General features: G+C 39.5%; 1 protein-coding gene across 1 annotated transcript in view; it reads right to left on the bottom strand.

The window, feature by feature from the left end:
* Positions 1–218: 218 nt before the first annotated feature.
* Positions 219–23,933, bottom strand: part of LOC122787713 (carbonic anhydrase 4-like) — a 344,635-nt gene continuing 320,920 nt past the window's right edge. Inside the window, exon 8 of the mRNA XM_044054571.1 lies at positions 219–699. Coding sequence (XP_043910506.1) covers positions 502–699 — 198 coding nt within the window. The 3' untranslated portion in view covers positions 219–501. The remainder of the gene's footprint in view (positions 700–23,933) is intronic.

The raw sequence follows: 23,933 nt of genomic DNA, 5'->3' as shown, positions 1-23,933 counted from the left end.
TATTTATTTAAATCTATTTGCTATTTTTACCTTATTTACAATATTTGTTTACAACGCCTATAGCTAAAAAATGAATTAAAGAAAGACAGATATGCATTCCTGTAAATTATTATAAAACACTGAATGAATACATTAATAGCATACAGTGTTGTTTTTTAAATATTCCACATAGATCTACATTCAGTGAATGAATTGTTGCAAATAATTTCATGATAATAAATAAAGAAAATAATTTATTTTCTTTTTAGAAAACTAGAATACCTCATGTAATAAGATGAATTTAACTATCTTTCCATTTTTAAATATAAAATAAAATTCTGTGATTATTAAAATTATTAAGGAGGAGGTGGATAGTTATTCTGCTCTGTAACTCTGATGTATTTCTCATACACAGCAATGGTGTCAACACCTCTGTAGCTATTTAAATGTATTATTTTTAATGTATTAAAACATAAGATTTTGGCATTTTGGTAAATATAACATTTACAGCTTGAGTAATAACTAATAAAACTGAGTATAAATAATTACAGATGCAAGAAAGCTACAAAAGAGCCCATTAGCAGCCAGCAACGATGATGAAGCTACAATGCAGGATGAAGATGTCTGTATGGTTCGTCCATTTAGTCTTTGCAATGGTCTGTAGTTCTCAGTCATGTTTTTCCCATTAGTATAGAGCAGGTTATTTGGAAAAGCCTGGAGCTGTTGACAAAAGATGAGAAATTTTTACTTGGTTATCTAAAATTAAATATATGGTGCTCTGTGACCATTTGCAAAAGCAGTCTCAGGTTTTGCACTGCAACAAAAAAGTATAAAAATGATAGCAGCAAACAGAGCATTGTTACTTAAATCATCAGAGACTTAATTTTACACTGCAAACCCAAAAGTATGGAAGATGACAGCGGCAGAATATCTTCTGATATTCAGCACCCTCTCCAACTAGAATGAGCATTTGCGTTAACCTGTTTTGTTGGGATGCTACACTTAGGTAGGAAGCAGATTTATACAAAGGTGATACATCTCAGAATCATTGGCTAGGGTTCAGAAAATGAGCCCAGCAGTCACATTAAGTGCCTACTGCAGATACTTCAACTTATGCGATCATGGGAAACATGACTGACAGACATACTTACCTGCAATGAGGGAGATGTCATTATTGATTAGTTTGTATGTCTCTGAACCAATGTAAGTATCATTAGTGCTAAATAGCACTTTCCACTTGCAATTATCACTGAAGGCCCATAACCTCTGGAATGGTCATCTCCCCATTCACTCTCCCACACACATGCATTCATTTAGACACACACACACACACACACACACACACACACACACACACACACACACACACACACACACACACACACACACACACACATACACACACACACATGCAGTCACAGACATCCTCATACACACACACACACACACACACACATATACATATATATATATATATATATATATATATATATATATATATGTGTGTGTGTGTGTGTGTGTGTGTGTGTGTGTGTGTGTGTGTGTGTGTGTGTGTGTGTGTGTGTGTGTTTGTGTGTGTGTGCATGCGCACAAGTGTACACTCAGATATTCATTGTGCCTGACACCCCCCCCTCATTCAAATGCACTCACAAATCCACTCACCCATTCAGACACACACACACACACACACACACACACACACAAACTCACACATATATGCATTGGGCACTATCCATAGGTTCATAGGTACGTACTAGGCTATCAGCCCAAGGACCTAAGTAAGCCTAGCCAACAAGGTTCCATGGCTTATGCCACCCAAGAAAGTAAATTTCCTGTGCCCCTGTCAAGCAGAGCCACAGAAGTGATCCCCGGCATGTATTTCCTATTTCCCATCCACTCATCAAGATTTTTATTGAAGAGTGCTAATGAGGAACTTTGCTTGACATAGATGGGTAGTTTGTTCCAGAGTAATGGAAGTCTCTGGGACAGGAATCTATCCTCCAGCATGTTCTGTTTATTGTGGTGACAAGGTTTAGGTCCCTAGAGTATGTAGCTCAGGGGTACCTGTCAAATCTTTGAACACTCAAAATTTCAAACGTTACATAGTCGAGAGCAAACGTTAGAAATTTTGAGTGCACTGTACGGTGCAGATAGGGAGAATTTCCCTTTTATGCATTGAAGTGCGGTCTCAGAGTTGGTATAGTTAAGTAGGGGGGTGTGGAGGCACAGCCCCCCATGTGAGGGGTGCAGGGGGCTTGCCCCCCTGCCTACAATGTTAAAGTATTTTTTTTTTTGTGTTTTTTTTTTTTTTTTTTTATGTTCGAACATCCAAATATCGAACATTTTGTCTCGACCATGTAACGTTCGCCATTTTGGATGTTCGAACATTTAACATAGACCCTAGCTCAGAGGGATTGGGATTTCTTTAGGTGTAGCATGTCCAACAGTTCTGGGTTTATCATAGCTTTATATGTTAGGCAGAGATCTCCTCAGAGTAGGCGATATGCTACAGAGTAAAGCTGGAGTACTTTGAGACGGTCAGTGTAGGGCATCTGTTTGAGGCCAGTAATCCTCTTTGTGAGGTACTTCTGTGGCCTTTCCAGCTGCTGAAGATGTCTTGTGAGATACATTCCAAAAAGGGCGTTGTACTCTATAATGGGTCTAATGAGTGCTGAATAGAGGGGAACAATGACCTCTTTTTTCCTGGATGAGAACCCTTTTGTGATGAGATGTGCCACATAGAAGGATTTCCTGACTACTGTGGTGATGTGATTATCAAAGGAGAGACTACTATCCACCTGGGTCCCAAGGTCTCTTATCACACATTTGGCATTAAGTAGACTGCTGTTTATGTGGTAGTTCATGGGTACAGAAATTTTACCAAAGGGGATGACAATGCACTTTTTGGCATTGAGCTTGAGGCCATGCCTCTGACACCAGACATCTGTCTCATTGAGGCCCTTGTAGGATGTCTGCATCATTTGGGGACTTGACTATGGCTCCTAGTTTGCAGCCATCTGCCTTCTGTGTTAGTCTGTACTTCAGAGAAGTAGATACCAAACAGGAGAGGTCCCAGGACTGAACCCTGTGGTACTCCACTTGTCACTGGTTTGAGGTCAGATTTGGAGTCTGCAACTTTTACAGTGTGGGTTCTGTCAGTGAGCCAGTTGGCAACCAATCTTTTGACGTAAGGATTTATACCTAGTTTAGTGAGTTTAGCTATAATTCTAGAATGAGGGATGGTGTTGAAAGCCTTGGCGAGGTCAAGATAGGCTGTGTGAACCACCGTACCCTCGTCTACGGCTTTGGTGACTGCCTCAAAGAAGTTGATCAGGTACAGAAGGCATAATCTGCCTTTCACAAACCCGAACTGGGTGGGGTCCAGAGATTGGAGGTTACCAATATCTGTTTATGAGTTCCATGATGATATGTTCCATGGCCTTGCAGACCAGTCTCATCAGGCTAATAGGGCACTAGTTCCCGGGATCAGTGGTGGCTCCCTCTTTGTGGAGTGGGATAACTGTTGCTGTGTGCCATTTAGTGGACACAAAGCCTGACGTGAGGCTATGATTAAACATGGTGCTTAGGTGGGGAGCCATTTTGTTCTGAAGTTCGTGTAAAACGCAGCCTGGGATGTTGTCCGGTCCCATGGATGCTGTGTTTTTGGTTTTAGAGAGTGCAGTTTTTACCTGCATAGATGTGATTACAGGGACTCTGCATTCTTCCTGTATAGATATGGGCCCTTTAGGGGGTGAGAGGGGGGGGAGTTAGCACTGAACCTGTCTGCAAGGATGTTGGCAATATCAGTTGGTTCTGTACTTTTCATGCCATTGTGCTGTAACTCAGAGTAGATCTGGGTGTTGCCATTGAGATTCTTGACATAGCTATAGAATGCTTTGTGGTTGCCCTTAGAATCAGTGTTTTTGTAGCTAGCTTTGGAGGATCTTATAAGGGATCTCAGCTTCTTACTGAGGCTGACCAGGGAGCTCCTCCACTCATGGGATTTTACTCACTTTTGCAACAGTTTCTTCCTTCTGTTGTAGAGTTTGTTTATGGCAGGGGACCACCAGATTGGCTTCCTTGTTTTGGAGGATAGCATCTTGGTTCTGTTTGGGATAGTACGATCCATGCACTCGTGTAAGTGCTTATAGAGTGCATTTGTCTAGGATTCAGCAGTCATAACTGTATTGTCCATCTGCATGGGTGTCATGAAGTTTGCCATTTCTGTCTTAAGAAGCATGAAGTTGGCTTTGGAGAAATTTTTTACCGTGGTTTCCTTAATGGAGAGTGGGGGCAGGATGCGGATGTCTAGGTTGATTAGCTTATGGTCAGATCTGACCAATGAGGAGTTGATTTCAGGGGTGGAACACCGGTCACTCGTGTTGGTAATGACTAGGTCTAGGATACTGTTGCCCCTGGTGGGGGTGTGGATAAGTTGATCCAGGGCATTGGAATTCATGAATTCCAGAAAGCGTTGAGTGAAGTAGTTCTAGTTAGGTGTGGTAGGAGGAGTCCTAGTTAATGGTGTGGTAGTTGAAATCACCCATTATTAGGGTGTTTGGTTGTACCCTAATATTTTCCAGTTGTTGTTGTTTGTCCTGGTTAGGGGTCACCACAGCAGAACTCCGGTCTGCTAATGATTGGCAGTCAATTTTTATGGTGCCGAGTTGCCAGCCCTATGCCCAACCTTCAGCGAAGGCACGCACTTGGATAACCTCAGATGCATTATGCTGCGCAACTAGCCTGGAGGTGTGGATATCCTTAATGAATATGGACACACCTCCACCTTTGGTGTTCTGGTCCAGGTTAGATAGCCAAAAAGTGTGGTATGAGTTATAGCCTGGTAATGCAGGGGTTCTCTCTAGAGCCTTGAACCAGGTCTCAGTCACTGCACAGATATCGATGTTCTCCATTTTAAGGAGTGCCTCGAGTGAGTGCATTTTGAGATTTAGACTTCTGGCATTGAGTAGCATTATCCTCAGTTTTTGCTTGCCTGTTCCTGTTACAGTGGTGAATTTGTCATTTGAACCTTGCCTAAAAAAGGCACTATAGGGGTGGCAAGACCCTTAGCCAGTATCCAGAATCCCAGGGGCGACAGGTGCAGGCCATCTCTGGCAAAGCATCATGGTCTGTCAACCATGTTGTCCCAGGCAGACAGATACTGGATCATCTTAGAATGACACCAGAAGCTTAGCTAATTGTTGAAGTCAATCATTTTGTCCTTGTACTGCGGTATTATTTGGGGCGATGGCAGGATGCTACTCAGGGCTAGGGTCATACCTGCCTGGGCTACAAGATCGGAGAGCTCTTCCATGTCTCTTTTCATGTAGTCCAGGGAGGTACATCTCAGGTTATTCACACCAACATGGACAATGACAGAGTCATATTTGTACTCGTTATGGAGTGACCTGAGTGCATGGGTTATGTGGTGGATCCTGGCACCCAACAGGCAGCTGACAGTAACCTTCTGCTTGTTTAGCCTGGTGAGTGGGACATCAGTGTGCCTGACTATAGAGTCACACTTATCACACTCACACCCCCACCACTGCCTCTCCACTGCAGCTGTTGAAACTTACCAGCAATGACATCTCTTCCAGTGGAAATAATAGGGGAATGCAGCAATTTGTATGAGTTCATTAACATGGATGGCTGTGCTAATTTATGCAGGGATTTCCAGAAGGAGAGCACATTGTTAATTAACATTAGCAGTTTCCGCAGAGTACCTCCTTAGCATTTGGTACGGTTGTGAAGATGGAGATGACCCACTGAGGTGATTCCAACAAACGTGCAGAATCATTGTGGTGTCAGCCAGTTGTGGGCTACTCATACTGGTCTTCCTGCTGTGGTAAGGCTCTTCTGAATCCCAGCCCCTGTGAAAGACCAATTTACAGAAGTCTAAACCTGTTCAATGAAAACCATTGAATCCGAAAAGGAAAACAAAATTAAAGCAAGACACGCATTTTGGAATGTTGTTCCCACCTCACTTAATTAAATAAGTTAGCTTTTTGCCTGTAGCACTTTAGAACAGTATTATTGATTTGTGATTCTGTAATCTGCTAATGAATTTGTGCAAACTAGGTGTGCATTAACAAGGTAAAACAACACGTTGAACAGACAGTGTATATAGTCAAGGTCAAAGTCACAGATGTACAACTCCAGCTCACAAAATGCTTCCTTTCATCCATTGCTGGGTTAATCGGCATTGCAGCTTGACTTTGAGAATTAACTTTCAAACATTTAAAATAGTTATATAGTACTGATGATAACATTTAAGTATTTGAAAAGCACTTGTCATAATCATGTTATGGAATATGATTGAACATTGTTATACACTAATATTATACAGTAAATAATGTGCAAAATGTACAGTCACATTACTGGAGAATAAATTTTGTCCAACAGGGTATTAATATAAAGCTATCCACTGGTAAAAAAACAAGTCTGCTACTTCACATCAGTATATTAAGCTGCTTTGAAGCATGGACTGAAAAAAGCAAATTGCTGCAACATTTTTTCTCTCTTCATTAAATGTTGTTTTGTTGCTTAGGTAAGTGTAAAGTTTAAAAAAAAAATCATCTAGTAAAGGTAACTGCAGCAGCATTTACATGGACTTGCAATTTTGATTTCCTCTCACTAAGCATGGTTTAAAAAACACAATTTATAATAAAGAAAAAAAAATAATGGAATTATGAGTGCATGCATGTTTATGTGTGTGTGTGTGGGGGGGGTGCATGCATGTTTGTTACTGTGCATCTGTGCATCTGAGAGAGAGAAAGAAAGTGAGTGAGAGAGAGAGAGACAGAGACAGAGAGAGACAGAGAGAGAGACAGAGCGGGGCAGAGACAAAGACAAAAACTGTGTATAACTCTCAAATTCTATTCTGAAGAGTTCTGGAAAAAGTTAATAATGTTCACCGGGTTAAATGCAGAAGTAATAAGTTTTGGTTGCTAAACCACATATTATACCATCACAGCTTGCCATACCCAGGCTGTTGAATCAGCAAATTGTTGGATCAGGATAAACCACTCAGTTACAAAGACCTAAAGTTTATTTTTACAAGCTAGAGGTAAGCATTCCTGCACCTAGTGCTACTTAAATGTTACAACAACAAGGGTGCACAATATCAGATAAAAAGGAGGACATAGTATTTTGTGCTCTATGAGGTTCTGTGACTTCAGAATTATACATCTTAAGAAGTAAGGAGGAATCCCAACCTAAAAAATATATCACTTTTAATCAACTTCTTCTTCTGGCTTTTCCCGGTTAGGGGTCGCCACAGCGGATCACCTGTCTGCTCATGATTGGCAGTGAAGTTTTACAGTGTCGAGTTGCCAGCCCGGCACCCAACCTTCCACAGAAGGCACACATACACACTCACACCTAGGGCCAATTTAGAGTGTCCAATCCACCTACAACATGTCTTTGGGATGTGGGAGGAAACTGGAGCACCCGGAGGAAACCCACACGACCACAGGGAGGACATGCAGACTCCACACAGAAGGCACCCCAGCCAAGGATCGAACCGGAGAACCTCTTGCTGTGAGGCAGCAATGCTAACCACTGCACCACCGTGGCCGCCCATATCACTTTTAATCAACAATAGGATATTTTGGTGACTTACGCTTGGCAAACAGTGAGTTACCAAAAAGTGATCAAATGCCATATCACAAAGAAACATCATAGTACTAGTAGTTAGTAAGATTTTGGGAAATGTTTACAAAGTAAATGTAGTGTCATAACTTTGGTACTTACTAATATTTTGGGGCAAAACATTCAGAATGCTCATCTTACAGAGCCACATCATGAAGCCCAAGATGTTGTTGAACAAATTCCATTTTAAAAAGCAATTTTCCATTTGCTGTGTGAAATGACATTTCTTGTCTGAAATCACATTTTGAGGCAGAAATGTGCAAGGACAATGCAGTCATTCATACGGTGGCATAGATGGCGATTTTACAGATTTGAAGTAAAATTGTTGAACTTTAGTAAAAGTATGAGAACATGTTCATTTAAACAAGCACAGACTGAGGTGCCTGATGGAGATGACAGGGGGAAGGATGAAATGATACAGCACTGCCATCCCACCTTTGGAGAATGATGTGGGAGTACAAGCCTGGAGTGCATGTTTCCACAGTACAGTTACTGTTAGAGAATACAGGGTCCTGAGGAAATGCATCACTCATGAACGTAAGTGGCACTTCCTGTCTGACAACCAGTGCATGCTGAATCCTGAGGCATGTGCTATGAGACTAAGGCTTCAGAAGAAAATGTTGATCCCCCATGCAAATGGTGGCATTACTCCTGAATTTCTCAACCGTTACCTTCAAGGGAAATAATGGGCTTCAAGGGAGGAGGGTGGTCCTGTGAGGTTATGCCACTTGCAGGAGTCAGTGACATGGCCTTGTTGATGCCCAGTACATACTGAATGCAAGGGTTCTTTACTGGGCATGTGCTGCAGGGTTAGAGCATAAGTAAAAAAACAAAAAAACAAAAATCCTTCCCCATATAGATAACAGCATCACAACATTCTGGACTGGCCCTCTCTCCTAAGGAAACAAATTGTCTCCAGGACTAATTGAGTAGCAGGAGGGAGACTTGTTAGTAAAAGGGAGGACTGGATAAAAAATGTAGATTCATAACTTTAGCAGTTGGTAGTATTATGTGCCAAAACATTCACAGTATTTATCATAGGATTTATATTGTGATGTTTGCAATGTAACACAGATAGTATTTGCGGAGTTGTGCAATTTATGAGGGAAAGTTGTAGAAATTAAATTCAGATTGATAACCTTAATAATTTTCAGTAAAATTGCAAAGGGACAGTGACATAGTTCATGAGGTTAACATTCATAGATGGGCTCAAAATGTTAAGGAATAATGAAGTTCAGGTCATTTGTTCAAAGTTCCACAGAAAATAGTAAAAAATGCCAAGTTCTTTTCAGTAAGCAGTCAACCAAAGAATGGGAAGGGTTTACAATTCAGCAAAGAAGCTTGAATCAAGCATTCATCCATGTAAGAATATATCAGAAATCTCTTTAATATCTGGTGTGCAAATTGTAGAAGCAGTTATTTTCATAAACAAATCTTAGGAACATAATGAAGGCCAAAAAGCAAAGCAGCAAACTGAAAATTTTAATTTCCCACCATGAACCTCAGACATTTCTTGTAGCATTTCAAAACTGGATTGAGGAGGTAGACATCTTGCATATCCAGAGCCCTTACAAAGGGGTTCCTATCACATAGTCGAACTTTTACAAGTTCAAACCTCATATGGTCGAGACCATAAGTTCGAATTTGTAAAAGTGTGAGCATTTGAATGGAAATCTCCATAAGCGGAGATTTCCATTTTGTTCAATGGGGTGCGATCTCGGAGTTGGTATATTTAAGTAGCAGGGTGGTTCAGGGGGGCTTGCCCCCGCTTAAAACAGTTTATTTTGTTTTCCGTTGTTTTTTTTTTTTTTATCCATAGTCGAAGTTTTGTAACGTCGAACATAATGGTTTGAACATTATATGTTCGGAGTTATAAGAATCTGACTATGTGATATAGATCCCTTACAAAGCTATCTTGTTGGAGGAGTCACATTAGCATCTTGAACATTTTTGTTTTCTTTATATAAACTTGATTAGATTTGATAGGTCTAAGACAAATCGCCACTGTTTTCTGTTCTTTGGAATCAGTGGAATCAGGAAAATTCCTGAGTATTACCCTATTCCTCATTCCGCTCTTGGAAATGGTTGTATTTCCTGGATATTCAGTAGGTTTAAATGCATTAGACTGACAAAACGTGTGCATTGGTTTGACATTAAAGGGATAGGTCTGACACTGTTTTGTTGTAAAAGTGTACTGAATATCCCCTTGATCAGACCTACTGGGGAAGGAAAGAAGGAGGCAGTTGCCCCTGGTGGACAAGCTTTTAGGAGGCACATTTGGCAGTAGGGCTCAGGCGGAAGTGGAATACTGTCAGTGTATTCCTGATTCAGCACTGGCAATTTGCAATTCATTTGTTCCAACTGGTCTTTAAGTCACCCTTGGAAGAGTAGCTTTTTTTTTTGTCCTTCATGGGGGATTCTGGAGGACTGCTCAGGGTGCCAATTTACCTAGCTACTGCTCTGCCGCTGGTGCTGCCTCTCTAGACTACTGGTCTGTAGGGGTGTTGCTTGTCTACATATAAGGAAACTCTGCCTCTTATTTGCAGTGCATGGGGTAAGGCAGGAACAAGTGTCTGATAAAGAAGCTGTCCTGCTGAGAAGTGCACTGGGTGAACTGCTGTGGCTACTGCTGACCCTTCCCCTCTATGCTTGTCATTTCTTCTGATAGAATGGTGTTCCCACTACCATAAACAGACAGTGCTACACCCTGCTACACAACCTTGACAAGCAAGCAATATAATATTATAAACATAACCTGATGAAATAAAACCAAACCTCATTAATAAAATCACCCCAAAACATCTGGAAAGAGGTCAACAATCTTACAGTGTGGAATAACCTTCCCTCCAAAAATTCCACAGCCTCTCAACTTTCTGCCTCTGATTTCCTTTGTCATTTCAGTAACATTCCATTCCCTTACTCTAGCTAATTCCACACTGCCTCTGCGACTCCCACCTCCACTCCATACGTTCCTTCATTCAACTTCAGAACTATCACATTCGAGTGCATCCACCTATTGCTTGAACAGATTAAACTTAATAGCCCCCCCCCCCCCGGTACAGCCAACCTTCACCCATGGTTTATTTATCACTGCAGAAACAACATTATAACCCCTCTGAAACACATCTACAAACTGTGTATTACACTTAATATTATACCTAATATTTGGAAATATGCCATTGTAAAACCTTCCATAAGAAGCCCAATCTCTCCAATTCCTCAGATTTCCAGCCCATTTCTAGCCTTCCTACACTAGGAAAGATCTTGGATCACTTAATGCATCAACCAGTTCCACCTTCTCTTTCAAAAGCAGCATGGCTTTTGATCTGGTCACAGTACATTCACAACTATTTAGCCACTCACTGACAACATTCTTCTTGAAATGGATAAAGGCCTAATTACTGAAGCCATTTTTTATTGACATCACCAGAGCTGTTTATCTTGTTGCTCACTCAGTTTTTCTAGACCATCTCACTAAATTGGCATTAATGATGACACACTGCCCTGATTCAAAAATACCTATTTAGCCAACACTTCTCAGTGAATTTCAGCTCATCGACCTCTCCACCAATCCCTTTGCAGAAAGGCATCCCTCAAGGATCTATTCTGACCTCTCCTTTTTTCTGCCTACATTAAAAAACTCCCTTTAGACTAAGCCCATCTTCCTCTTCTGCTATATGCTGATGACACAGCCCTGTTCCATGCTGACCATTCTCTCTCCTGTCTTGAACTCGAACTTCAGACTGATTTCCATGTCCTTATTCAATGAGTCAGTGATAAACAATTATTGCTTAACTCCTCTAAAACAAAAGCAATGTTTTTCTTCAATCTGAATAATTCTATTAAAAACATCATTACATTCAAATGCTTTGGGATTTGGTTGGACCTCTGCTTCTGGACTACATGCATGCAAAAAAATTAACTCTCTCTTTCCCTGGGCTAATAGGATTCCTCCTTTTTCTCATACCCTATAGGAATGCATGGATAAAAGTATTTTACTGGCACAGCTAAAACATTGTCTCCCTCTGATTGCTGCAGGATCTAAAAGAAATGTATCCCCCATTCGCAGCTTCTCTAACACCATATGCAGATTCATCACTGTCCCCAAGAAATGAGCACCACTGCAAAACCACTGAAAAAGCTAACTGGCTACCTATAAAACAATGTGCTTACCGACTCACTTCTTAGCAGCTTAAACGTTTCAGGAATGAGACCTTCCCCTAATTAGCCTCCAAACTACTCAGAGATGTACCAACATACAGCCTTAAACATCTTAACCACTCATGTCTTCTCCTCCAACCCTCCCCCTAAACTAGGCTTCAGTGCATGGACCATGCTTTCCTAGGCCCCAAACTGTGGGGATCTTTCTCTTTCTCTCTTCTTTTCTTAAAGATCATTTCTTTTACCCCATTTTCTGATGAGCTCTAAAAGCATATTGCAAGACTATAAAAAATGCAGCTGCTCTCTCTTTGGTCATATAAGGTAACCTCTTCCTATCATATGTAGCTCTACATAGCTTGCTCTGACTTTATATTTCACTGTGATTCATTCAGCATGCCATCTCTGATAGCCACTCTGTATATAATGCATGCATATATTGGGTTTTGTCAGTCTTTATATAATGTCATGTATCTATTGTCTTTATATCCTCAAACCAACTCTGATATTCACTTTGCATATAATACATGTATATATTGCATTTTGTTTTTCACTTTGTGTACCCCCTGGCTGAGACTAAAATAGGTCCGCTGGGATCAGCGCTCTACTCCAGTTACCAAATTGAAAATAAAATTAAAAAATAAATATCGCAATAAACTGACTTGTTTTGAGCCTGCTGCCTTCTAGTTTTCTTCATATAGAGTGGTTAGTTTTTATGGGGTAATTTCTGTTGTGTATGTGGAACAAAGGACGTAAAACATTTGTTTAAAATTTTCCATTGTTTCTCATAGCTGCTGTAGAACTTTCTTAGATGATGCCTAAAAGTGAAACACCTGGCCAATAGACTTATTTAGAATGTTGATTTTTACATGATTGGAACATAGCTGGGTTCATACCCATGCATGTCTCCTAATAACAGAACCAGAAACAGCAATTGATTTATAATCCAAGTTATATGCAGTTTGGGCCAATGTTGACATCATTTCTATGAGGCAGGCGTTTGCAGTCGCTATATTCAGATTATCAGTTTGCTTTAAAATATCAGACTAGTACTGTGTCATATGGGTCTGGGAATTTATGGCCCACACATGCAATATAGCCAATCCGCAGATTTTTTTTCTGAACCTCATTTTCTTTGATGTCAAATGTCTTAGTGCAGTGGTGATGCCTGACCCCTATAGGATTCTAATTGATAAGTTTTATTTTATTTTATTTTACATTTGTTAAGCAGGGGTGTCTGACTGAGCCAAAAAGGCCCTTTTTCAACAGAGGCCCAGGGAGAAAAGTTCCACATAGAAAAATTACAGATACATTTAGATATTTAGACATGATCAGTATACACACAAATTACAACAGACATCTATTTACAGTGATATACAGCACATCAACATTACAGTGGAGAGAACAAACAAGAAAATAATAATTTAAAAATAAAGGTAATTAATAGATTTGTGGTGTACAGCTGAAATTTGGAACATAGGTAGAATACATACATAGTACAAAGGAACAGTACATATACTGTACGTTAGCCAGTGTTTGTGAGTAAGAGTGAAAACTATTATCAAGTACTCTAGGTTTAGTATGTGTATCTTATCCACTTTCACTCGCCTGGGGAGTAATCATGGCACTGCCAACTTTGCTTGAGATGTTGCCTAATAAGGTTTTTACAGGAGGCTTTAGACAATGTGTTTTGTATGCTAGTGGGGAGAGAGTTCCATTTGCTAGCCATTGAACTACTATATAGTGTGTTTCCAAAGCTATTGTAGCTGTTGGTGACTTCTAGTAGTAGTTTGCTTTATGATCTAAGAGACCTTTTGGCTGAGTGATGTTGTACTAGGTTTTTGAGGGCAGGACACTTATTGGGGAGGTAATCAGTGGCGGTTGGTGACTTCAAATCAAAGGGGAGCTGCAGGAGACAGCTGAATGGGTGGGGTCAATGGGAAGGGGTGTGGCCAACTAGAAAGGCAAGAAGCTATGCTCAAAACCACAAAAACTGTAACCTTAATTAAATATGCTGCCCTGGGTGCCAAACCGTCATTATGAGAGTCCAATCAAGACAAAATGAAGTGTAGAAGAAAAAAAATATTTCAATGCATTGGCTGCATGACAGCTTACTTAATATCTAGATGAGGCATGAAAAAATAAATTACTTTTTTAAATACATTACTGGAATGCCAGTCAAAATCAAGTATAAGACAAACAAGCAGCACTCAACTCAAACCACTTCTCCTTGCACTGCAGTTCTAATTATAATTTATATTCAGCTTTATTAAATTACCAAGTAACATGCTGAAAGAAGCCATCTCTGTGATACCCCTACTTGTAAAAATGTTTCTTATCCAAAAAAGACCTGCTACCTGACAACTATCTACTTGTTTCACAGGGAAAACATGATCAAAGTAAAAAATGAAAAGCAAACAAGAAGCAAGCTCAAGATACGTTGCTTAAAGGATTACTGCACAGGTTATGGACCACACATGATAGATTGGCAATCTTTTTAGTTTATGGGTAAGGCCTGCAAAGATGACTGCAAGTCTCCAACAAATATAAAATAATGAGCTTCTTAAAATAATGTAATCCTGTCCTTTATTACAAATGCTGTCATATGCATTTCAATACCCAAGGCTTATACGTTATCTAGTTATGTAAGTATTCTCTGCATGGCAACAACAGAAAGACTTTCAATGTTGGCAATTTTTTAATAGTATGCTTATTAAAGCTTACTTGCATCTTACAATCTCAGACAAGCTTACCTGATGGTCATTAAAGCATTGTTACTTAAACACAGAGCAACAGGCACTTTCCGAATAATCTTCTTCTTCTTCTTCTTTCGGCTTTATCCCGGTTAGGGGTCGCCACAGCGGATCACCTGTCCGCACATTGAATGGCAGTGGAGTTTTACGGTGTCAAGTTGCCAGCCCATTGCCCAACCTTCCACAGAAGGCACACTCACGCACACCTAGGGCCAATTTAGAGTGTCCAATCCACCTGCAGCATGCCTTTGGGATGTGGGAGGAACCGAGCACCGAGGAAAACGCACCACAGGAGGACATGCAGACTCGGACAGAAGGCACCGCAGCCGAGGATCGAACCGGAGAACCTCTTGCTGTGAGGCGGCAATGCTAACCACTGCACCACCGTGGCCGCCCTAGGCACTTTCCGAATAATAATAAGCATAAATCAACAGTATAAAAATATGACAGAAACCAGAACATTCTGCAAAATCAAAGACAGATGAAAAGCCACTGTAGTACTTGTGTCTACCTTGGATAGGGGGATACTCTGCACATTTACACTGCATAACTGCTCCTTGCCTTGCTTGGTCACATCCAGAGTCACTACATGGGGGAGTGGGGTGCAACAAGTATGTCACAATTTGAAATGTCTCTGGCTGACTGTGATGGCCCTGACACATTTGTCATACCACTCAACCTCAGAGCAAGAAATCTGGACAAAGCCATACCTAAAAGTGGGACAAAGGCCCAAAAATAAGGACAATTTTTAAGTATTGCTCTTATAAACTTAGAAAGATAATAGAATAGTAGGTCTTGCATTAGTGTGAATTTTCTGAAGGGTATGAAATCTGAAACTCAAATGTCGGTCATTATTTTCTAGCTTCAGTCTTTAATGATTTGCCACTAATTTGCCAAAAAAACACAATTTTATGAAAAATGGACCAAAAATGTGATGCAAAAATATAAAATAGCCACACAATACAGCTGGGAACCTGTAAAAAAGAAGGGACCCTTTTTTAATATTAGTACTGCAAACTTGAGCAGCTGACAAAATAAAAGAATCTACATGCATTTCTGAAATAAAAGTAATCTATAACTGATTATTACAGTTATTTATTAACTGTAAACCCTCCACATTTTCTTTCAAAATTGCCATTTTATGGCAGGATTATTAGGGGAAGAGCAACATTTTGAGCCAAAATCGGGGACAGTTGAGAGGTTTGGATATGTCTAATTCTATAAAGCAATTTATTTGCAATTACCTCTCAACCTGTTAATGCAGGAAATCTGGACAAGGCCAAATATATTGGGGGAACATACAAACAGTACTAAAAATTGCTCTTGTATAAACTAAGACAGTTGATAGAATTAACAGGTCTTGCTTTAGCATGCATTTTTCTGAAGGTTATGAAGTCTGAAACTCAGTGTCTGTCATTATTTAGTGACTTAATTCCTAAATGATTTGCCAGAAAACCACAAATTTTATGAGGAACAAACCTAAAATAAGAAGCAAAAATTTATTCATTTTGTGATAATCTGGACAGTTGAGAGGTATAGTTCAGCCAGGGCTGTCTTTGAGTTTGCCGCTCTTCCCCCTCACAAAATCATGGTCGAATGGAGCCTCCCCCTGCAGCCATTCCAATGAACCATTAGTAGACTATTTCACCCCATTTACCATAAACACTAATGTGCATACTGCTTTACTTCTACGATGATTTGGACTTCAATTGAAATTTTATTTTGCATTTTATAGCACAAACACTAAGACATCTGCTAAACAAAGCAATGCAGTCTCACAATGAAAACAGACTTAGCATTAAAACTTCTCTGCCCTTGAAACTCACATTCATTGAAACAGCATTGAAACCCACATTCAAAGAAAATACATTTGGCTAGTGGCAGATAATGATTAACTTTGGGCTATTTTCAAATGACAGGCCCCTTGCACACAAAACATACATGTGTTCTGTGATGCATCTTCCTGATTGCATTAAATTATATTCCTTGTATAATACAGTAGAGTTGTTAGAGGGTGTTTTAAATGTATTGTTTTGAACATTTTTTCAGTAAACAATGAAACAAAATGCATGCACTAATAATGACAATACTGCCCAATTGAGAACATTTCCATCATAAAAGTCTACTCAAACTTCTACAATCCACCTGTATCAGTAAATATGCACACTCGCTGCAGAAGTAATATTCATCTAAATAATTCCACATTAAAACGATCTGTAACTAATGAAGAGGTTGCTGCTAGCAAACAACTTTATATTTCATTGTTTCATCTACAAATAAAGTGCCTGTTGCCCTTGAGGAATAAATTGTCTATATTACATTAAAAAAATGATAAGCTAGTAATATTGCAATAGGGAATGGATGGCAAATAATGGACGGGTTCATAGTTACTAGGTATCTTCAACAAAAAGGACATTCTCAAGATGGCAGCATCCACCCCGTTTACAACATAGTACAATATCAGCAATGCATCTACATACTGTGGGAGTAGAACCCACAGCCTTCTGCATCAAAAGCAAGTACACTACTTGTTGTGCTATTAACAATGCAAGCAGTCTCAGCATAAGCAGCACTAAACTTCTCTTCCCCTGCACCTCTCAGCTCCTTGTAAAATCTACTCAACACTCAGCTGTATCTCTCAGGTTTTGCAGCACAAGAAATCTGGAAAAAGCCAAAATGTATTGGGAAGGGACAAAAGCCAGGGACACATTTTAAACATTGCTTGTATAATCTTGGAAAGTTGCTAGAATAAAATGCTGTGTTACCACCATGCATTTCACTGCCAATACTTGAACCCAGGACCCTGTACAAAACAGTCAGAGCAACATACCACTATGCCAAATTAGCTGTTTTGTGGAAGAGATGAAGACTGAAACTTAAATGGCTACCATTTAGTGAATTCATTTCTCACCATAGCTGTCAACTTCTTAGCACAAAATACCTGGACAAAGCCAGTAATGGGGGAATACAGCCCTCAAACATATTCAGAGAATTAATTTCTCACCATAGCTCTCAACCTTAGCACAAAAAACCTGGATGAAGCCAATAATGGGGGAATACAGCCCTCAAACATATTCAGTGAATTCAGTTCTCACCTTAGCTCTCAACCTTAGCACAAAAAAACCAAAAATAGGGACAAATTTCAAATATTCATCTTATAAACTTAGAAAATTGTTAAAATAAAAGGTTTTGTGTTACTATGTACTTTCTGAAGAATATGAAGTCTGAAATTCAAATGCCTGTCAATTTTATTTATTTAACATTTGTTAACCAGAAAAGTCTGACTTGGAACAAAAGCCAATTTTCAGCAGACGCCCAGGGAGAAATACTGCAGACACATGCCTTTGTAACATGGGAGGACACCAGAGCAAACCCACACAAACACAGGGAAGACATGTAGACTCCACACAGAATGCACCCCAGCCAAAAATCAAACCAGAGAATTTCTAGCTGTGAGGCAACAATGCTACCAGTACACCATCAACTATTTAAGGAATTAAAAACTCAGAAGCTACAGATTTTATGAGGAACAGAACAGAACAAAATATGAGGCAAAAATCTGCAAAACTTTCACAAATGGTGGTGGGTAGGGAATTCAGGCTCTTGTTACCTGCACCTAAGGTACAGGGTTCAAGCCTAAGGTATTCTCTAACCACCACCAGCAATCTCTCTAGCCACCAGTATAAACCAAATGGGGCATTACACACACACACACATTCTTCATCCTGAGTCTCCCATGCCTGCAATCCATAGCTTTCTTCTTTATCCCGAGTCCCCTGTACCAGTAATCCTGCGTTTGCACCTGAATGCACACTTCCAGTTTCTGGTTTCTCAGCTCTTTCCTGGGAACGCTCCAAGACTGCTGACTCTGCAGTCCAATACCCTTCCAGTCTATGCGGTTAGCACCAGATAGACTTCTGGGGAATCAGCAGTCTGCTTCCTTCTTCCTGAATCTGGACTGGTAAGGCAGCAGTCCGGATTCACTTTGTATGGAAGATTTGTAGGACTGTAGGACTGTACCACTGTGGTTCACAGCTGGGGGGGGTGCAGTCCTGCAGTCCGATATCATGAGCAGCCACTGGAGATAATAGATAGAATGACAAAGCATTGCTGATTGTAGGTTAGGAGGTTGGGCAGTTCAAGCCAGTGGAGCTGTCTCAAAGCAGTACAGTGATGAGTTCTATATGAGCAATTTGCAGCAAAGCGGGCAATTCTGTTATCGCAGGCTTCCATTTTGCTTAGTTCAGCTTTGTTGAGATTAGTCAGAATGGGAGATGCATAGAGTAGGGTGGATAATACTTTGTCCAACAGAGCCTCCTCACTGATGGCAGACATTTACTAACCCCCCCCCTAATAAATATATATATATATATATATATATATATATATATATATATATATATATATATATATAATGTGTATAAAATGCTGTCCTGTACAAAAACAGACTGTCTGCCCACTTCCACACACTTCAAATAATTAAGATTGGTTTGGTACATAGTTCTTTTATTACTGACTTGCAATCAGATACACAGACGCATTAACTGCTATCTTTCTGCATTTAGCCTGATTCCACACAAAAACAATATAAAACAGTTAACCTTCTAAGTATGCACCATTTTGAGACTTGCTTGAATCTTCACTTAAACATCCCCAGTCCTCTCAGGGAGGCTGTACTCACCATTTAATAAACAGTACTCCAGTTCAGTGGTAACAGGATCAGCTGCTGGATCTTTATAAGGTGACAGTATTCCTAAAATATTCCCTAACATGTCAGCCTTTAAGGAACAGGTAAGATGCATTAAATTCTTGTCCAAGTATAACAAAACTGTTACATGCTATTATAACAGACTTAAGATGAGCCTGTTTTATAAGGCTTACTTATCTTTATTTAGTGGAGGAAAGTTTTTCAGCAGACCCTTAAGAAAGTTTTCTGCATTAAGTTAATTGTATCAACAAAGGATGGCCTCTGTAGGGAAGCGTGAGTATAAAGAACAAAGATGATCAGTGTCTGTATCATATTTCATAAAGCACAATATCAGCTCAGAATATGTTAACTTGTGGTCTACTTCATCCTCATCTTTTGATGTTATGAGTGTGGCTTTCCTCCTTTTCTTTTCTGTGGATTTCTCAGAAGTATGTAAGTGTGGCTGTCACCTAAAACTGGATGTTACAATTCGTTCTAAGTCAAAGTATACCTGTCTCCTGTATTTATAGTTCATTAACATAGATGCCTCTGATGCTCAGGGGATTGCCGAATCTCAGTTATCCACGTCTGACTTATAGGAGTGGGTGTCAGCTTCCAGACAGGTAAGATCATTTCCTTTTCAGGTGTCTATCCAACCAAGTTCTTGTCCCTGGGTATCAGCAACTGATATTGCCTGTAAGGGAGAGGAAGAAACTTTAGCGGTCTCCTCACAAAGAATCTTTGAATGTCAATACCTGACCCAGATGGCTGCTGATTAGTATCCTTGGAAAGGGACCGTTCCTTCGTCCCAAACTGGCATCTTCCTTACTCCATTTAGACTTGTGCTTGTCAATGGAAAAAGAAAGTGTTGAGGCCTTCCTTAGCATCCTTTGAAATAAAGAGGCTAGTAGGGGAAACAAGGGAACAAGAATTTTTTTCTCCCTGAGAAGTGGGCAGACTAATCTGAACTCCATTGTCTGGTTAAGGAGTACAGCCATTTATGGGAGTATGTCCAGGTGTACTTATACTAAACCACAACTGCAAAGAACAACAAGGAGGAATGACAAGCCACAAAATAAACTTCAAATAAGAAAATTTATTTCACTCTAGTGCCTTGGCTACAAGCTTTCAAGGAGTGAATTAAAGCACAAGAATGCATCCTTTAAATACACAAAACAGTAAATCAATTAAACAATCAACATAATCCTAACAGCAGTCAATTAATAAGATACTTCCAATTAAAATCTGTATTGAGACCCTGTGGGGATAAAGTGCTATATTTAAGCATAAAACCACCTTCCTGATGCAGCAAATTATCTTTAATACATAAGACCTGAATCGATGATGTCCCTTTTTCAAAGAGAATATATTTTTCATAATCAGTTATTTGGATCATGTCTTGAGTTACTTTGGATGCATAGATGATTTGATTTCTATTTGTAAAGGGGGTCAAGAGAAGGTGTATGATTTTGTTGATTCTTTGCAGTTAAATATATTTGCTTTTAAGTTTGATGGTTTACAGGTGGGCAATGAGGTTTCCTTTTTAGATCTAAATTTATGTGGTATGGTTGACGGTACAAAAACTAGGGGTGGAAATCAATTTTTACATGGAAGTAGCTGCCACCCCCTAGTGTGATTGCTTCTCATTTTAAAATGTTTCATGATAGTGATGCTAAGTTGTTGCATGGCACTGTTTTGGAGCAAATAGAATGCATAGATGTTAATGAAAATATATTAAAACAAAAGTTATTATATAAGGAAAGTATTTATATTTTGAAATATAAGACATTGGTCCCTAATGGTTTAAATAATGATTTGAATTGGAAGTGTTTGCTTTAAAATGGGAACTTATTTTTATTGTTTAATTATTTAATTGAATGCAATTAGTAACACAATATAAAAAACAGCATTTTTGTAGCCTTTTTTATTCCTTGAAGGTGGTAACACCGACGTGCTAGAATAAACTATGCTTGTTTTACTACATGGTTTTATTTTACATCGGAAGCAAGCAGTTGAATATATTTCCATTGGGATCGCAGTTGTTGCATTGGATATATCTATAGTGGAAGAGGTTTGGTTGTGGTGTTGCACTGCAAATATGCTTTTACAAAGGGGAGATGATTCTACTGTTGTTCACAATGCCCTGGATAGGGTAATTCGAGAATGCAGTAGTGATGATTTATACACAGGGAATAGGTCAAAACTTCTATATCTATGTCAGGTCAACAGTAGAAGTGAGATAAGTGACATTAGGAAGAAAATGTATTTTGTCTCTGAATACAAGGTTATGAGTGATGAAATTGTGAAATTGATATTTTACTACTCGCCTATGCGTTTAAGGATATTTTATTAGTGAAGACTTTACAGAAAAGACCACTAATTTCTTTTAAATGGGGTTGGAGTATTTCTGACTTATTAGTACATAGTAAATTTGTAATCCCAGATGTAAGATGTACTGAAGGGGTGGTAACTGTAAAAGGTACTTTTGCATGTGGCAAATGTTCAATTTGTCCATATATAATTAATTGTTTTTCTTATATTAATGGGGTTGGATTCTGCCCTAATTCTGTTTATTCTTGTTGTAGTGTGGGGGTCATATATATTTTGAAGTGCCCCTGTGACAAATATTACATTGGACAGACTCAAAGGATGTTTAAAACCAGGTTCCAAGAACATGTAAGGGACATCAGAAATGGTAATTGTGACAACCCCTTAGCTGTACACTTTAGAAAATACCACTCTGGGAACTATTCATTATTGAAAGGATATATTTTAGAACAAATGAATGTAGGTTTTGGTGGGGTCTTATGTATTAAAGAGCAGTTGCTGCATAAGGAAGGTGTTTTTATGTTTAAATATAACACTTTATCCCCACAGGGATGCAATACGGATTTTAATTGGAAGTATCTTATTAATTGATTGCTGTTAGGATTATGCTGATTGTTTAATTGGTTTATTGTTTTATATATTTAAAGGATGTATTCTTGAGTTTTAATTCACTCCTTGAAGGCTCATAGCCGAGGTGCTAGAGTGAAATAAATTATCTTATTTGAGGTTTATTCTGTGGCTTGTCGTTCCTCCAGCTGTAGTAATAGTCTGCCCCTTAACAGACTCAATAAGTCTCACAAACTATTAGTTATGTGGGTGTACGCCTTAATTATGAATAACTGATGCATGATCATTTGGAAAAAAATACTCAGGCACAAATGATCAAGTTCACAAGGACTCGACAATCCATCAGCAAAGAGTAGCATTTTTGTAGGAAGGCAAGCCTACCTGGACACACTAACTTATATATACTATCTCCACTGTCTCACAATGGCAGGGGAAAGGTACAGCTCTTCAAAGCAGGGCACAACAGACTTCCACAAACACCCCCTGTGATTCAGAAAGGCTTACCATGATGTGGAAGCCTTAACCCTGAGGGGATCTACATTGCGGTATGCCCAAGCAATTCAGAAACTACTCTTCCATTATGGCTTTTGACTTGTGTGTTGGTTGCTGCAAAGAGAAGGTCTTTTTGGAGAAGAAGCATGCAAATGAGGCAGTTGTAGGAAAGGGCTAGGAGCAGATAATGCTAATTAGCTATGTACTCTCATCTGGAAATGGTGGTGGTTCTGGATTATCAATGTGCGCGTGTGTGCATGTGGATGTGTGTGTGCGTGCATGCGTGTGTGCATGTGTGTGCGTGTGTGTGTGTGTGTGCTTGCTTGCGCGTGTGTGTGTGTGTGTGTGTGTGTGTGTGTGTGTGTGTGTGTGTGTGTGTGTGTGTGTGTGTGTGTGTGTGTGCATGTGTCTGTGTGTATATGTGTGTGTGAACATGTGAGCCCGTATTTGCGAGGGCATGAATGTGGCTGGATGGAGTGATGCATGTGTCTTGGTGGTTGCACTATGGGAAGTAAGCATAGAGAAGCCAGCTCTGCCAGTTTGTCTCTGTGTGTGGGAGTGGGTCTGCCAGTGTGTGAGTGAGCAGTGTCATGAGCATGTCAGTAGGTGCGTGGGCATAGGTGTGTGTATGCATGTTGGTGTGTGTGTGTTTGTATGTTTGTGCATGCACAATTTAACACAAGGATGTTTGTATATGTCTGAGTGTGTATGTGCTTGTTGGGAAATGCCTGTGGTACTGAAATGCATGAGCAGGTAAGGAGAACACTAACAAGGTCAGATCTAACAGTACAGTGCTCAATTCAGAGACATGGTAATTAGTCTCTAATGAGGTGTTTCTTCAGGTGCTTTACTTTGTCTTTGAATCAGTTATTCCATTGTGTTAAATGAATAAATAATGTTAACCAATTAGCATGGATGGAGAGAATCTTTGAATTCCCAAATTCACTAAATATTCTCAGCTATTTCATAAAATACTGCTATTTTAAATTTAAAGTGTAATTAAATTATGTGCGTGCACATGTGTGTGTGTGTGTGTGTGTGTGTGTGTGTGTGTGTGTGTGTGTGTGTGTGTGCGCCCCTGTGTCTGTCTGTATGCATATGTGTACGTGGCTAGTATGTGTATGCATTTGTGTGTGTGTGTATGTGTGTCTATACAAGTGTATATATCAACGTTGCACAAATAGCACATTACTGAGACTGGCACAGCAATAAATTGTCTAGTTTCTCCAAGTTATGACAGTCCTGCAATTTATTATTTAGAAAAGTGATGCATGTTGCACAAAATATTTTTTTAAGGATTTGCAAATATTCTTTCTGTT

The sequence above is a fragment of the Protopterus annectens genome, chromosome 13.part0, assembly GCF_019279795.1.
Source record: "Protopterus annectens isolate FY-2018-M chromosome 13.part0, PAN1.0, whole genome shotgun sequence".
NCBI lineage: Eukaryota > Metazoa > Chordata > Ceratodontiformes > Protopteridae > Protopterus > Protopterus annectens.
This window is presented reverse-complemented; position numbering and strand designations above follow the sequence as displayed.